The sequence below is a fragment of the Leiobunum rupestre genome, chromosome 9, assembly GCF_980474605.1.
Source record: "Leiobunum rupestre chromosome 9, qqLeiRupe1.1.hap1, whole genome shotgun sequence".
Taxonomy (NCBI): Eukaryota; Metazoa; Arthropoda; class Arachnida; order Opiliones; family Sclerosomatidae; genus Leiobunum; species Leiobunum rupestre.
In genome coordinates, this window is record NC_143392.1 from 33,714,888 (window position 1) to 33,732,522 (window position 17,635).

General features: G+C 40.2%; 1 protein-coding gene across 1 annotated transcript; it reads left to right on the forward strand.

Annotated features, from left to right (window-relative positions):
* Nucleotides 1-1,358: 1,358 nt before the first annotated feature.
* On the forward strand, nucleotides 1,359-2,696 carry LOC149927205 (uncharacterized protein F54H12.2-like). Its single transcript, XM_090157832.1, has one exon. It carries the CDS (start codon nucleotides 1,359-1,361, stop codon nucleotides 2,694-2,696), a length of 1,338 nt encoding a protein of 445 aa, XP_090013958.1.
* The last annotated feature ends 14,939 nt before the right edge of the window (nucleotides 2,697-17,635 follow it).

The window sequence follows — 17,635 nt, forward strand, 5'->3', positions numbered from 1 at the left end:
ACTACCCTCGGACTCTTCTATACGTTATTTCAAAAACAACACTATAAGCAAGTTCAGGACGTATTTACCCGAACCCATTAAACTTGATGGAGCGTACGAAGTTGGTCTAGCCGAAATAAGTTATCCTAGAACGTGGAATAACGTTAATGAAGAATGTTTAGTTCGAATTTGGAATACTGTAGAAGATACTATAGACTCCTTGGAAGAACCTATAACTAAGAAGTCTAAAAAGCAGTCAATCAAGAAGACGGAAAAGAACCCCGAAAATTTTGTGAAGAGAGATCTCAAAGATGAAATGCGTGATATAAGCATTCTTATACCTCCCGGATATTATGGCTCTACCGAAGAATTACTAGAGATTATGTCACTCGATGATGACGGACAAAAAATTAACTCAAGGGTCGAGTTTTATTACAATAAACCTAATCGGCGGGTGGTTATCGAAATTAAAGGAATGAATCAAGTTTACATACCACATGAAATCGCCATTATATTAGGATTCACGAGAATTCCAGGCAAAGATGTAACTGTAGTTACTTCAATGACAGCTCCTTTTAGTTGTGATATGGACGCTGGGTTACATTCTCTGTTCATATACTCCGATATCATACAAAGTCGATCGGTTGGAGATTCAGATGTTCCATTATTACGTATTATAAGTATTCAAGGAAAAGACGGAGACACTGTTGAGAAGGAGTTTTCTAGACCTCATTATATGCCTATTGCGCATAACAATTTTCAAACCATTGAAATTAATATTATGAGTGAAATGGGTCAGCCTGTACATTTCGAAAGAGGAAAAGTTCACGTCACTCTACATTTTAGACCTCGAAGGACATGGACTTCTCTATAAAATCAGGTGTAAAAACTTTCTTCCGTTCATTTGTGGTTAACGTGTCAAAGGAGAAATATGTCTCCGCGTAATTTAGACCACGTTTCCGTAAACGATTATAATAACTATTATTTAAATCAAATTGGACACGGATCAATTCCGGTATACCGTGGAGTAGCCGTGCAAAGAGGATATGGTCTTGGAAATATATTAGCCTCGGCATTTCGGTCAGCCATGCCTTTACTCAAAAAAGGTGCCACATTCCTTGGTCGAAAATTTTTAAATACCGGAGCAAAAATTGCTTCCGACGTCTCGAGTGGTGTGTCTATTAAAGACGCGTTAAAATCTCGGGGGAAAGAGGCGGGGAAAGAAACCTTAAGAAGAGCCGCCGAAGCAGTGAGTAAACTTAGTGGAAATGGACGTAAAAGGAAACGTAAAACGTCTCCCATCATTAGTTCAGTTCGAACCAGGAAGAAGAAAAGACGTTCTCTGCTTCAGTCTGATATATTCTCGTAATCATTGAACAATGTCGTTAGCCCACCCCAGTTCGCAGAACAGCATTAGCTCGGAACTTGATTTATTTCACGTACCTTATACTCAAACTGGCATAATAGGAAGTCAATGGGTTGAATATAATCCAACATCAAACATAAATGAAAACCAAGCAATTATCTTTAGTATCGCTGGAAACTCGGAGACATACATTGATTTGAAAAATACTTTACTTCAAGTTCAAGTGAAAATTGTGAAAGCAGATGGAACTCTACCGAAACCCGATATTCACGACGCTGTATCTAAAACCACAACTCCTGCGGACAAAGTTGGCCCGGAAAATTTGTTTTTACACAGTCTCTTTGGCGAAGTTCACGTATCATTGGGTGACAGATCAGTTACGTCATGCCCTCAACAGTATCCTTACAAGAGTATGATTCAAACGCTCTTGACATATGGTGGGCCAGCCAAGGAAAGTTTCTTAACCGCGTCTCTATTCTATAAAGACAAAGCTGGGAAATTTGACGAGTTTTTCAATAACGACGGATTTACGAAACGCGCAAAATTTGCCCAAGAAGGTGTGATTGACATGATAGGAGTTGTACGAGCCGATATTTGTCAACAAAATCGATTTATTCCTAACCTGATAGACTTAAATTTCAAGTTTATCAAAAGCTCAAACGAGTTTTGTTTACACACAGACGGTGAAAAATGCAAAGTCATTTTCACACACGCATCAATGTTTGTCAGAAAAGTTAGATTGACGCCAGAGATTATGTTATCCCACGCTAAAACTTTGGAATTGGCAACAATGAAATATCCCATCACCCGTACGGAGTGTAATTCATTTTCAATTTCACAAGGGAACAAAATATGCGTCAAAGACAACTTATATAATGGTCAAATACCGAGTAAGGTGGTGATCGGATTTGTGGACCAGAATGCGTATTTGGGAGACTACAAAATGTCACCTTTTAACTTTAAAAATTTTTCGTTAACTCAAATCGCCCTATACCTTGATGGTAGTAGTGTCCCGGCAAAACCGTTAAACCCAAATTTCAAAGATAAGTTGTTTATGCGATCATACGTTAATCTCTTTCTTCAAACTGGGCAATGGAATATTGACGAAGGAAATTTTATCGACCGTGATGAATTCGCCAATGGAAACGCACTATTCGTATTCGATTTAACTCCCGATCTCAACGGAAGTTCAACTGACTGTTTCAACCTGGTAAAGAACGGGAGCGTTCGTCTCGAATTAATATTCGGAGAATCGTTGCCGTCAACAGTTAGCGTGATTTACTATTCCGAATATCAATCTTTGGTCGAGATCGACAAGAACAGAGCAGTTTTATATGATCAAAGTTCATAATGGACTCGCAACAACTTGAAATCATACTCAAGAAAGATCCGTATACCAAATATTTGTTCAGAGGAGTCTTCCCTGCCGACAAACTTCCCGAGAATGTGAAAACGTATCCTTCACTTTACATCGTGAACACTGATACGTCCAATGGGGTAGGAGAACATTGGTGTTTGATATATCTCTCAAGGTCACTCAATTGTACATTCTTCGAGAGTTTCGGGAACAGCCCTGATTTATTTAAATTTAACTATTTTATAGAGAAAAACAGCTTAACTGTCACGTATAATTCTGCTCAATTGCAAGGAAATTCTAGTAAAGCTTGCGGTGGTTACTGTATATATTTTGCAATTAATTTGTGTCAGGGAATAAAAATGTTTAGTATATTGGAAAGATTTTCAAAAAACAAAAATGTTAATGATCGTATGATTGTAGAATTTATGTATAAGAAATACTCAATAAATTTGTTATAAAAATATTTTATTGTTTCGTTTTATAATGTCCGTGCGCGAGCGTTGATATACCATCGTCTAAAATATAACGTTTATCATCGCACGGGTTTAAACACAATTTGTTTTGTCGCACAGTCGTCACAATATGCTTATTACTCACTATGCGCTTCATCTCCGCGATAGTTAACTTACGGTTCAGAAGACACTCGCGATATTCCGCGTGACGGACGCGCTTTTGCACAACACGTTTACACACACCCTTGCAAGTCTTTTTCTCACCTTTGGCGGACAAAATAGAGTACATTTTGGGTCTCAGTCCGCAAAATTCTTCAATAGGTGTACCGTCCATTTCATCTTTAAACTTTCCGAGTCTCTTTTTATTGGTTTCGTCAAACAGAGGATGATTTTTGGGGTATCCAGAAAAATCATACATTTCCTTCTGTTGGGCGAAATCTTCGTATAAATCCGGTGTTTGGATTTGATACGTGAGACTGTCTGTAAATTACAAATAATCATTAGAAATGAGCTATACTATATACAAGAGGGTATACGTACCAGTATCGGTAAAAAGAAGTTTGACCTTTTCTCCGTACTGTGGCTTTATGACCTCATAATGAAATCTATACATTAAAAGTTTCGATAGATCCAAAATGGCGAAACCTGTATAGATGGGCCGGTTTAGAATAAGCTTTTTCTTGGCGGAATGAATTCCAACAAGGTCGTTTTGGAAGATGGTGAACTTTTCGAACGCGGGCGAGCTAGCTTTTTTAACAGCCTTTTCTGGTGTCGTAACCAATTTAAAATCCTTACGTAAACGTAAGTTTTCCATGGTTTTACCTGCAAAAAAAAATTAATTTTAAATTAAATTTTTAATTTTAATTTTTAATTACTTACCAAAGACAGCGTTGTTCATTAATTTGAAAAAGTCCTTTTCAAAATCGTTGGCGGCCATCTTCCTTTTATCCGTATTAAAGTCAATATATGACTTTAACCAGGCACCTTGTTCGAATTTCATAATTCGGTGGATTTTCGTGATTTTTAGACCTTTTTCCACGTAATGCTTGAGATTGCGATAGTGTACAACGTATCGCTCCTTGTTGTTTAGGTTGGGCACCAGTTTCGGTAGGCTCTCTTTAACAGGTATTTTCAGTTCAGTCATCTGGGTTTTGGAATACTCGGAAAGCATTTCCGGTTTAATGGACATGGACTCTGGAGCTAACGGGTAGCAGTTATGCTCGTCGTGTAATGCGTCCGGATATTCCAAATCCACTTCCAAAATAAATCCCTCAGAGGCGTCGTTGGGGCAACTTAGAATTTCGCGTTGACAGTCAGGGGTGGGTTCAATCCACTCAAAACCTTTCATTGGTAACGCGTCGCACATGACAGTACCGTACAAATTGTTACAATCTGTTTAAAATAACATCGTTGAAATTAATTTTTTAATTATTATTATTTTTTTTTAATTATTATTTTTTTTTGTATAATTAAATTTATTATTAAAACTTTGATTATTCTTACCGAGATAACAGATGTAACTATCTGGTTTGGAACGGTCGTGTGTTTCCAGGTACTTGTTATTACCCTGTGCGAGACGATGGCTGATCATTGAAACTCCACCTCGTATCCCTTTTTCTATGAAAAGATGCATGTCCTCATCCAGAAAAAGGTCAAGACGCACCTTAGTCATACATAGGGCCGCCTGCCACGCGAAACCCGGGCCTGTGTACGAATGTGCGGGGTCTAGCCGGTAATACGTCATGCACATACGACGGAAACTTTGAAAGACGTCTGCCAGAAGTAATGTGTCAGACAAGACATAAATATCGTGATAACGTCCTTTAAAAATAAAATTTTCAATTGAAGATTATTCGTATTTATTATTTTAATAGTGTTCATACCCAAATTTCTGATGTTGAAAGTTTTCCAGATGTTTTGCGCATGCACGTAGTCAGCTTCACTCAGAGGCTCATCGGTTAAATCGTTGAAGAAACACTCGATAGGTGGTAGTTGTGTTTCTTTAAAACGATCTTCCGAATCCATGTAGGAATACGGATAAACCCCTTTTCGCAGAAGTAACTTAACCTCTTCAGGTGTGAAAACCGAGTTTAAGAGCTTAAAATTGTCAGCCCCACCTTTCGATAAATTTCCGACGAGGGTCTCGAGAGAAGCTGGCAAGAATCGGATGCTATCAACAAACCGTAGTTTGCCCAAAGTGAAAGAAATGTATGTTTCACTGTTGGTAGCGATACAGTCTATATTTTTATTTTTTATTTTTGCAATTTGTTGCATAATGAGGTGTGCGTCATATCTACAAATGTTTCATGTCATAAGTAAAAAATACCTTAAACATATTTGCATTTAACTTACCTGCTCAGATTATGAATTAAAACCGGGATGAATTTTGGCGCCTTCATTTTCAAATTGCAGTTCTGACAGGCGCAGCCCCTATACGCTCCTGTATAATGGTCATGGTCACGTGTTTTAATTGAAGTTTTGGTGAATGCTTCTTCGCAGACGTAACAATGAGTTGCGGTTTGGTAGGATGTTTCTTCAGCTTCAGAAAGTTGCATAGGAATGTTTTCCTTCAACGCTTCCGATATAACCGTAGACTCGTCCAAAAGCATATTTAAAAACTTCAACGCACCGTCTTGTCCCCTGTAGGTCTCGTGCTTTACGAGATTTCCTACATAGTAAATAAATATTAGATAAAGAATTAAAAGAATTTCTAGTGATCAAACGTACCAGTGGGACTGACAATTGCGTATGAAAATCCGCACGTGACATGAACGGCTAGGGTCGTGGTCGATGACAATGTTGCGTCTGGCAAACATGTCGCTATTTTTGACATTATCGACTCGAAATCGGCGAAAATGGTGTAAGGAACCTATATGAAACAAATAAATAAATATTTCGAATTTAAAAGAAGTATTAAATTATTTACCATTTGACTCCAACCAAAATTTTTGAATTTTAAAATTGGTTCTTTGGTTGGCATCTCCACGCGTTGTGGTTGGTGAACATTACAGTCACGCATATGGTCTTTGATAATGTCTTCGGAATTGCTCCTTTTTAGACACCGTCGACAATAAAACGTCTTGCCATTATGTTTGGAGAATCCACTGAACAAACGACTTAGGTGGCGGATCAAGACGTAATGTTTATTTTTACCGTTTGTCACCAAAAGTAAATCAATTTCCCTAGACTCGGGTACACGTTTTTCACTTACATAACGCGGGAAATAACCCTTTTCGTATGCGAAAATGTTAATTGATATGTTATTCGCCTCTTCGAATTTTTTAAGTTTATAAGCATCCAGTTCGAATGGGAATGTAATACCGCACAAATCAAGTTCGTTCTCGTAACGCTTATAATTATAAATACGGCTAGGGTGGTCTTGGGTTGGGTGTAGTTTAGCCAAGATTGACCACAAGAAACATTTATTGTCACTTGGGTCATCAGGGTTCACATTTACCGTAGCCCGTTTATTTTCAATCACGGGCGATAATTGAAAATATGTACCACCTACGAGAGGCAAATATTGAATAATGTTTATTTGTAAATACAAAATTTTATCCAAAACCCAACCACTTCCTAGTCCTTCATAATTGTTCATACTGTCGGCAATTTTGTCTCGACTTGAGTTTATTTGTTCGGGTATTACCTCGGCTGAAAGCGTCGCGTGTGTAAATCCCCTGAAATACGGCATTGCCTCAACGTCCGTACCAGTGTTGCCAAGTTCACGGGTATATCGTGCCCGCACCACCATATACCACTTTATTCCCTTATTGGTATTTAGTTTGTTTTGAAGATACGTTTCTACCTTAGCACGGTGTTCATTTATAAATAACACAGGGTCGGTAACGCCATCTGGTGCCGTTATACGAGCCGAAAAAATTGCGTCACCAAGCGCATTAACCTCCTCTATTTGAAGTGGATGGATGGCTGGTAGTACTGCTGGTGGGTCAGCTGGTAGCGCTGCTGGTGGATTAGCTGGTAGCACTGGTGGTTGTTGACCAACTGGAAGGGCAATGGGTAGGCTAATGGGTGGGTTAGCGGGTGAGTTATTGGGTTGGTTAGTAGGTAGGTTAGTGGGTAGGTTAGTGGGTGGGTTAGGAGCGTTGACGGCTTTCTGGTCAACAACGGCTGAACCAACGGCTGAACCAACGGCGGTTGGTTGTTGTTGTTTTGGTTGAAAATTATCCCAATGCTCACCAAGCCATTCGTCTTCGGCTTGAGAGGCTAATAGATTGTTTAAGGGATCCGGTTGTTGAGATTCGGGTTGATCGATGGCACCGTCACCGTGTTGGGCGTCCCAGTTCTCTATAAAGTCTTTTAAAACCTCATCATCTTGTGAGTCCAATAACGCGTCATTATCATTAAAAATCACTCCTAGAGCGTCCATTGCGCGATCACACTCGCTGTGTGTAATTTGTGGTCTTAACGTTTGCGCGGTTTCTACGCGCACAACATAATCATTGAGTTTATCATCACCGTCTTGGGTACACAATAACTCATGTAACGGGTCGTTGTCGAAGTTTTCGGAGAATAAGTGCAGCGAATAGTCCGCAATCGACTCGTGACTATTTTGATCCGCAACCGCAGCGTCTAATAACTCATTAAGAGAATGTATCCTTAAAGGATCAGACGGTGCGTGATCTTCTAATAGAGAAAGATATTTTATTTTCATGTACGAAATGTTAAAATGAGTTAAAGAAACTTACCATTTTCAACTCTGACTCTTTTAAGAGGATTTGAGTCTGAGGATGAAGCCTTTTTTACAGGAGAGTTCGACGGACCCGGCTGCGGGGATGATGGTCTAGCGCTTCGGGGAGCCTCAGTTGACGGAGAAGCAGCCGTAGATGGCACCACCCGATCTAGGATACGCGGCTCGGGCCTCGGCGGCGGCTCGGACCTCGAAGACGGTCCGGGTTGGAGAAACGGCATCGGCGGCGGTTGCAGAGACAGGACGGGTACCGCGGGTTGACCGTGATTATTTGCACGTTGATGACGTTTAAGGGCATCGCGTCTCGAAAAAGATTTATCACATACGGGGCATTTCAACGAAATATTACCATGAACAGTTACCATATGACGGTCGAGGTTTCTCTTTTGAGTAAAAACGAGGCTACAAGTACTACACGAATACATCTTGAAGCCGAATGTGATCCTTTTCACCCGTACACTTCCCTTTTATACCGATTGATAGACCTAACATGATTCGGCACTTTTACCGATTCACCACCAAGATTCTCATTGGTCAAAAAGAGCATATGCCTATAGCGGTGTCCGAGAGAGTGGTGTATACTTGGTTTAACCCAAACACAATATTGTGCAATTTTTGTGGAGCATCTCTCTCTTTACCTATATACGTTGAAAGTAACGTATCCAAAGTTAAGAGGCCTAGTTAGGTTACTGGGTTTCTTCAGGACATTTTGTAATTTTCTCCAATTTTCACGCCCGTCAATGATTGACATAAAGGGGAACAGGTTGGGGAGAGTGGTTTCTACTACGGATTACCACAAATATATTAAGAAAACCTTTCACTGTCCATCTCCCGTTGTTCATCGAAAAATAGCGAACACTTGATGGTTTTTCCGCAACAGTAGTTTTACTCTAGGGTATTTACGTTTCTCTCTATATTTAGTATCTATGGATCGTAAATCACGGTAAATACATAGTGTCATTAGGGTATTTCTTACTACTTAACCTTTGAGAAGGTTATTTTTACAACTACGGACAAAACCCGACATATCCAATTGGTACCTATAAAAAGGGGTTGCATCCGAATTGCAACATCTAGGTGTGTGTATTACAAGGGCCACCTTGGAAAACTTCCCAAATGTAATAGTTCTTTTTATAAAATAACCTTGGCCAGCTTTTTGAAATGTTGCCCTGGAATAGTTCAGCCAATGCCTAAGAATGAGTTCATAAGCTCTTTAGTGGGAGAGAAAACGGATCCATAGCTGAAGCAGGGGAGGCAACATTTCAACAAGATGGTCAAGGTTATTTTATAAAAAGAACTATTACAATTTGAAAATGTTTTTTTTTTTAAATTCATTAAAATATTTTTTAATTCTTTAAAATGTTTTTAAATTCTTTAAAATGTTTTTAAATTCTTTAAAATGTACTTTTTTATTCTTTTTTAAAATGTTTTTAAGATAAAAAAAAAATAAACCTCTTGATCTAAATAAATTGCTTTTTATTCACATAATCTCCAATTTACAATAAAGATATTTGTATATACCCACTTGGCATATATCGTACTTTTCTCTAAAGCACAAGAGTATTTCCTACTTTCAAAATTAGTATTGTGTCTAATAAGACACGTGAACCTGGGTCTGTATTCATCCAATTCAGTAACCTTCGGGCAACCTACACCATTTAGGTCTATCACTTCGCGGTGTATTAGTTCTAATAAAAATATACATTTCTCCTCGCCTTTACAAAATACGCGGTCATAGCCGTGAGTAGCCATTCGCATGCATTCTTCCAATTTGTTGTACGGGGTAAAACCATAGTCCCAAGCGAGACCGTGTATGTTCTTCTCAACCCAGGTGTTCTGTCGTTGAGTGCGCGAAGGGAGGTCAGCTCGGGGGTACGGTGGAAGAAAAACCCACGATGCGACCTGGGATGTATTTTCGGCCGAGCAAGCTGACGCTTCTTTCACTATTTTCTCCGGCTTCTCATCTTTGGTCCGCCCGTCAAAGAATTCAAAATCAATGACTATTGATTTCTTATGCCTATAATTCAAAAGTAAATACATTACCCTCCGAGAAAGAGGACTAAAATATAAAAAAAAAGGGATTATACTTACATAGTTCTTGTCGGGTTATTCTTCTTGATTTGAGTTTTCGTGTTTGAATGCTTATCTACTGAACGCTCGAGTTTATATTCTCAGTCATTGTATTTACATCACCACAGCGGAAAAACCCATGGATTTCGCTCCACCGCTATAACATTCACCACCACTCATTCGCCACTTTAATAATATCGGGGAAATCAGTGGTTCAAATTTAAGTCTAAGTTGCATAATAAAATGTTGTTTATTTCTCAATTCGTAGTTTACACGGTCTTCGTACGGTAGAACGTGTACAATAGTATCGGAGAAACGTACGCGCTTCATACAGGCGGTGAAAAGCGGGGAACGTCAATCAGGATTAAAACTCTTCTTTCTGCAGGTGGGGATCTTCTCTATACCGAGAAAGACTGCTGCCTTCTATAAGGCTTTCATTTTATCGGGGTACAGTATTTACGTTTTCTTATGCACCACTCTCTATAGCGTTACACGTTCACCACCAGTGATGTCCTAGCTTTACTAGTTCTCCACCCAATAAAAAGCGGGGACTGTCAATCAGGATCATAGCCCTTCTTTTCCGGAGGTGGGTAAAGAGCTGACCGTCAACCATTAATACACAGAAAGGCGGCTGCCTTCTACAATTCACCACCAGCGTCACCCTGTCTTTGTACGTTTACTACTCGGTGGAGCGGCCTCCACCGGGTGGAGCAGTCTCCACTCGGTGGAGCAGTCTCCACTCGGTGGAGGCCTTCCACTGTATACTCCCTGGGACCCGCTCGAAGACCCTACTGTCATTTCTCTAAGAACAAAAATTTTAAATTCGAAAATTAGTTCAAAATTGAATTTAACGTATAAAATAAGGAGAGATAAAACCACAATCTGTAAATCGAAAATTTGGTTGTTAATGCTTTTGTGCTTTGCACGGCAGTGTTGACGGTAATGGAAATCGAAAACCAGATAGACTTAGCAAAAACCAGAGCCAGCAAGAAAATACAATCACCGGACCCGAATAGAGGTTTGCTTAGGAACGGTTCATCAGTCATCACACCACGGATCTACGCAGCTGAGAGGAGAAGAATGCACACTTCAACGCTACAAATAAGACAATTCAAAGGAGACTACACTGACTGGCCACGACTCGGGCTTCAGCCGTTCAGGATGAAGAGTGACTATCCAAGGTAGAAATGTTTCGCTACTGAGATTCGGATTTAGAAGAAGATGCTAGAGAAATTATAGGAAGTTTAAGAGCCTCAAATGAAATTTACGATGTCGCTGTTAAATTGCAAAACGCTAGATATTGTCGCGTTACCAGACTAGCTGGACGAACGCACGGCTCACGGTAGACCTTCCAAAATTGCCACTGTAACCCACGCCACCGCCAGGGGAAAGAAAACGTTGCAGTCGTTTCGTTGGCCCTTAAAAGGGGCCTACGTGCCCAGTTTTGGGGATTCGCTCCCTCTCTTCTCCGAGGACCGACGTTGCAAAAGCGAAGTGTCAGAGAGGAACCGGCAAGGTTGCCAGCTGCAAAAGCTAGCCCGAGCCTCACCAGCGATCATCCCCGTCCGCAAGTATATTCCTCCTGGTTGGGACTAAGTTTTGTAGTTAAAGAGTTAAATAGAAGTAGTAAAAGTTCAAACTCCCGAGTTGTTTTTTACCTATTTAACAATACGGTCAAGAAAATTTAGAAAGTGTTAACGATACGAATGCTTTAAGGAAATTGTATGACTTATTCACGTCAAATATTGGAAGGCTTAGAACATAAGGGGTTGATACTATTGCAATGGCATAGCTTTGTGTTCCAAAATAATAGGCCATACGATATTAGATTAAAGCACACTATGAATTGTAAGACGAATGAGGAGTTTGATGTGAATGTTTTGTTGAGTTTCTTAAAGCAGCGTTCAGACTATGTGAAAATGTTACGTTAGCGTCGGTCGTATCGTTTCGGTTATGTTGGTCGCGTCGGTTCGTTCATTTCACTGTTCAGAAGGAACCAACCTTGCACGGAGATTAACATAAAAGGTGATTGTTCATCCAATCAGAGCTCAGTAATAACGGCGGAAAATTGAAATAGGCTACAATGGCGACAGATAATAGAAAGGCGCTAATTTTGAATAATAACAATTTACTCGCGGCCTACATGATCAATAGAATTAAAAACCGAAGAAATAGGGAAATTTTGATGAGTGATTTTTACAGTTAGAGAGAAAGATGGAGATTTCCACAATCTTATTCCGACGCGAATGGGTGTTAGAGGTCTGCGCTCCTCCTAAGCCGATATCTTCCCTGAGTTCCCGCGTTAAAATCCTGAATTGTCTGCTATGAACTTTTTGACCTTTAAACCGAGACGCCATCTAGGCAATCCGCAACGAAATGAAAAAATGTAAACGACACGCGCGAAAATTTAAAGTCTCTGTTGAGAAGTCTGAACGGTGTAAGAAATCGAAAGAACCGACACGATCGACGCAAACGTATTATTTTCACATATTCTGAACGCTGCTTAAGACGCGAGGCTGAAGTTAAAGAGTTGAATAAAAGTATTTAGAGTTCAAACAACTGGCGGAGGCGCTGGCTCGTTTCCATTCCTCACCGTATGAGCGATTCTTCGGACACCGAGCTAGTGCTCGGAATTCGTGTCATTTTTATCCAGTAGATAAGGTCTTATTTAATATTCATGGGTTTATCCATTTTGATGAAAATCAACCTTCTTATTATCAACCAATTCAGATAAAAGGAAAACTATATCGAAACTTGTAATTTTATACGTTTCACCTCTGACCCCTCTTATCTATAAAACGTTCAAATAATATTATACCTTGGGGACGAGTCGGCGAGTCGTCCCCAAGGTATATATAGGTAACCAGCGTTTTAACATTATAATCGATTAAACTCGATGCCTTCACGCTATGGGAAAGTTAACTTAAAAAGTAGACATTTTGGTGCTGAGGTACCCATAAGTATAAGTAACTTTTAGACACTTGTACAGGTAAAACGGCTTGGTTTGGGATGAAACTTTTCTTCGTTTATAGTTTAAATTAATTTCCTAGCCATATTATTTCTGTTAAATTTGAAAAGAAAGGTTATAAATAATTTTTCAAGAATTTTGCTGATTTTCAATTTAATTTCTTTTGAAATGACTTTGGTCCATGAAAAATGAAATAAAATGGCGTCCATGCGATGCGTTAGCTCGAGTTTCTTAAGCCTTGGTCTTCTAGTAAAAAAATGTGTCGCATAAAAAATGCAATCAGCGCATAGAAGTGTGGTGTAGTGGTTATAGGCGTTAATATTTTATAACCCTTTCGTCCTAACGAGGTGGGTTCGAATCTAGTTCGGATGAATTTGTTTCGGAAGGGTTTCATTTCGATAACATATTTGTTATAATTGAACCCTAATTTACTTACTTTATTACTTAAATTTAAATTAAATGTTAATATGTAAAAGATTATGGATTTATTAAATATTCCCCCTGAGAATAGCCTTGATCTATACCCCACTGGTGACTTCGGAAAATACTCGGAAAGACCTCTTTCTTTGTTGACTGAAGCACATTTTCGTCTTCAGAGTATATTAAATAAGGATTGAAGGTTTTCTAAAAATGAACAATACATTTTTCACCTTCTTTGTGATAGTGAAATCAAAGATTTGTCGAATAGCATAAATGTTACCATAAGTGGATCATTATCTCTAAGTAGACAAAACGCTATGCTACCTATGACTAGAGTCTTTGTCGGGGTCGGTCTGGCAGCCCTTTACAACCGCCCTATACTGTGTATCACCTCAACTTCACTCTGAATTTATACTGCCGAATCTAACGTTTCTTACATCTCTTATGGTACGTTTCACGTCTGAAACGTGTCTCGAGTGCCCGAGAGAGAGAAATTTTGGGGTTTGGCTCCTCGAATCCCCCCCCCCCAAAACCTATACCATATTTGAGCTACATGAAATAACGCGTCAAAATATTTGGAAAAATTATTGAATCAGTTCATTTCCGAAAATACAAAGCGCAGTACAGTTTTTGCATTGCGCAACTAATACTATGTAATAATAAATTTAAATAATAATAATTTTTTGTAGTTTTTACCTCTATCAATTTCTCTGAATTAGTATTATATAGGCCTATCTTTTTATGTAGGATAACCCAATAAATCCCCCCCCCCCTTCGCCTGACTACCCACCCGAGATTAACACGATCCGCCGGCCCGCCCAGGTCAATGTGGACATCGCTTCAAAAGTTACACGAGCAGTCCAATGTTACCAGTAAGCTTTTCTTTTGGCTATGGCTAAGATGGATGGGGTTCTCTACCGATTACAAACCAAACAGACTGCTAGAGCCGCCAGCAACGCCCATTCCGAAGACTGCCTGCATTTGTGGCACAGACGATTTGGACATAGGGACGTAGACGCCGTCATGGCACTTTCCTCAAAGACCTCGCCGACGGTATCAAGCTATCCGGCTGCAAGCGGAAAATAATTTGCGAGTGTTGTCTCAAAGGCAAGATGGCAGCGAAAACATACCAGGCTTCAATGTCGAAGAGCAAACGGCCTTTGGATTTAATCCACACTGATGCATGCGGTCCCACGCCAACACCTACGCCGAGCGGAAATCGATATATGGTAACGTTTATCGATGATCATTCAAGGTTTACCCATAACTACCTGGTGAAAACAAAGGACGTAGTCATAAAGTTTTCCAGGAGTTCATAGCAGTCACGAGCAACATGTTCGAGAGACACCCGAAGAAGATTCGATCCGATAATGGCGGAGAGTACATCAATCATGCTATAGAAGACTATCTAAAGGGACTTGGCTTGAGCATCAGCTAACAGTACCATATCATCCTCAACAAAATGGGGTCGCAGAACGCAAAAACCGATCTCTGGCAGAGATGGCGAAGTGCATGCTGCTGGACGCAAGGATGGAGAATAGCTACTGGGGTGAAGCAGTCAGTGGCGTAGCAAGGGTTTGTGGCGCCCTGGGCAAATCTCTTAAATGGCGCCCTTTAAGCATATAAAATCCCCAAAATGCAACGTTTTCCGTTGACAAAAAGGTCGTCAAACAGTTTTTGGCACCCCCTAATGAGTAGCGCCCGGGGCAGATGCCCCCCTGCCCCCCCCTCGCTACGCCTTTGGAAGCAGTTACGACAGCTACTTACCTCCAAAACCGCCTGCCAAGTAAAGCCATAGACCAAACGCCTTATCAACTGTGGACTGGGTCAAAGCCTCGTATTCGGAAGCAAGGTCTATTCCGACATTCCCAAGGAGAAACGAGTGAAGCGGGATGACAAGGCCGTAGAATGAGTCCTAGTCGGATACGGACTAGCAACGAAAGGCTATAGGATTTTGAATTCCAAAACTGGCCTGGTTCATTTCAGTCGGTCCCTAACGTTCGATGAAGGTAATGGCGATGACGTGTACAAAGACAGCGAATCATCAAAGCCAGAAGGGGAGGATCAATTGGTGTCGACAGACAGCCTAATCACTCCAGAGACGGCAGACGAAGAAGTGGAGATAGAAAAATCAGTTCCGAGGCGGTCTGAAAGAGGAAACAAAGGCGTCCCACCACCAAGCTTGACGTAGAAGGCCACAGTCGAATATCCTCGAGAACCCAGTTCATGGACGCAACTAGAAGATTTACATTCTAGAGAAAAGAAGAAATGGATTGACGCCGCAAATGAAGAAATTACGTCATTACACGACAGAGGAATTTGGGAATAGACTGATCTCCCACCGAATCGAAATGCTATTGGGTGTCGTTGGATTTTTAAAATGAAGCACGACCAACATGGGGAAATCAGCAAATACAAAGCATGATTGGTTGCGAAAGGCTATTCCCAGAAGTTTGGAGATGATTTTGACGAAACTTACGCCCCTGTCGTGAAGTACGAAACCGTACGACTTCATCTCACAATCGCGGCGGCCAAGTACTTGAAAGTCAAGCACTACGATGTTAAAACAGCTTTTCTTCATGGGGACATACTTGAAGACCTTTATATGGAGCAACCTCCAGGATTCGTTGAAACCGGGCTGGAAGATAAAGTCTGCAAACTCAAGCGCAGCCTTTATGGACTGAAGCAATCCGCAAGGGCTGAAGGATTCACTCGGAGTGAAGCAGATCCTGGACTCTTCAGAAAACTGGAGAAGGACGAAACTTGGACTTATATCCTGCTTTACGTGGATGACATGTTGGTAATAAACAAAAACGAGACCACCATCAATATTATCTACAAAAGACTTAACCACCATTTCTAAAGGGTTATGCTCCACACAAACTGCTATTATTGTGGAAGTTTAAATGCACGTGACATGTGAGCCTGTCCAGCATATTGCAAGACGTGTGGAAAATAAAATAACAAAACCATTTTGCTGAATGCTCTAAAGCGGACAACCCACAAAACTCTACTTCTACGACTGATACCAAAACTAAAAAGAAGTTCAAAAAGAAGAGTGAAGTGAACGCAGTGGACGATTACAATCCACCGAACTCTGATGACTCATGTTACTCAGTATACTATGTTACAATTTCACAAGCTACAAATGTAAAAAAGTATTATACCACACTAACAAGGAGACGACCCGAGGTGTAACCCACCGATTTTGCTTAAACTCGGTGAATTAGTAGACCTTAACGTAACTTCAAAATTCCCAAAGGGAAAAGTTACGCTGGGCTTTCGTTTTGCCATGGCAACTGAAAAGGTTTTTGACAACACCAAATCTAAATTTATCTATCTACATGTAATGTTATTGGAAAGAAACTCTATGTATCTTTAACGATAGACAAAAAGACACTTGAAATAGATAATTATTAACTAAATGGTTATAGCCACTCAATCTTACAAGGGAAGGTCTTGGACTGTAAGTCGGGGATCCGAGAAAAAGTTATGGCAACCTTTAGACCCTGCCCTAGGTCAAGTTTTATGACCTGTCGAAATTTTGACCTTAGTCGATCAGGAAATTCCTTATGGGATTTTATATGCTAAACATGCGTAAAAGTGGTCATTCAAAGTTAAAATTGGTAAAATGGCCAAAACTGGCCAGTTTGCTATGGGAGTGGTCAATATGGTTAAAATTAAAATGGTCAGTTTGCGATGGGAGTGGTTAATATGGTAGAAACTGGTCAGTTTGCGATGGGAGTGGTCAATATGGTTCAAAACGGTCAGTTTGCGATGGGAGTGGTCATATGGTCCAAAATGGTCAGTTTGATTTGGGAGTGGTCAATATATGGGCCAAAATGGTCAGTTTGATTTGGGAGTGATCAATATATGGGACAAAAAGGTCAGTTTGATTTCGGAGTGGTCAATATGGTCCAAAATGGTCAGTTTGCGATGGGATTGGTCAATATGGTCCAAAATGGTCAGTTTGCGATGGGAGTGGTCAATATGGTTCAAAATGGTCAGTTTGCGATGGGAGTGGTCAATACGGTACAAAATGGTCAGTTTGCGATGGGAGTCTCCATAATAAACAAAAATGGTCCCTAAAAACATTGAATTTCTGCAAGTTAGACCATAGGGAGTTCAAAATAAATAATTAAATTATTATCTGGCCACCACGCCGCAAGAATTTTTAATTTTCTTTGGAAAATTTCAAAATTGTTTGTATATGCCGTAATTCCGAACCCGCCATATATTTTTTGGTTACCGTACTAGACGCAAAAAATGGTTTTTGGCAAGTACACGTTTAGATGAGGAAAGTAGCGTTTATACT

Excerpts from the sequence above, each read along its gene's own strand:
- LOC149927205 (XM_090157832.1), top strand. The coding sequence starts at position 1,359 with ATGTCGTTAGCCCACCCCAGTTCGCAGAACAGCATTAGCTCGGAACTT.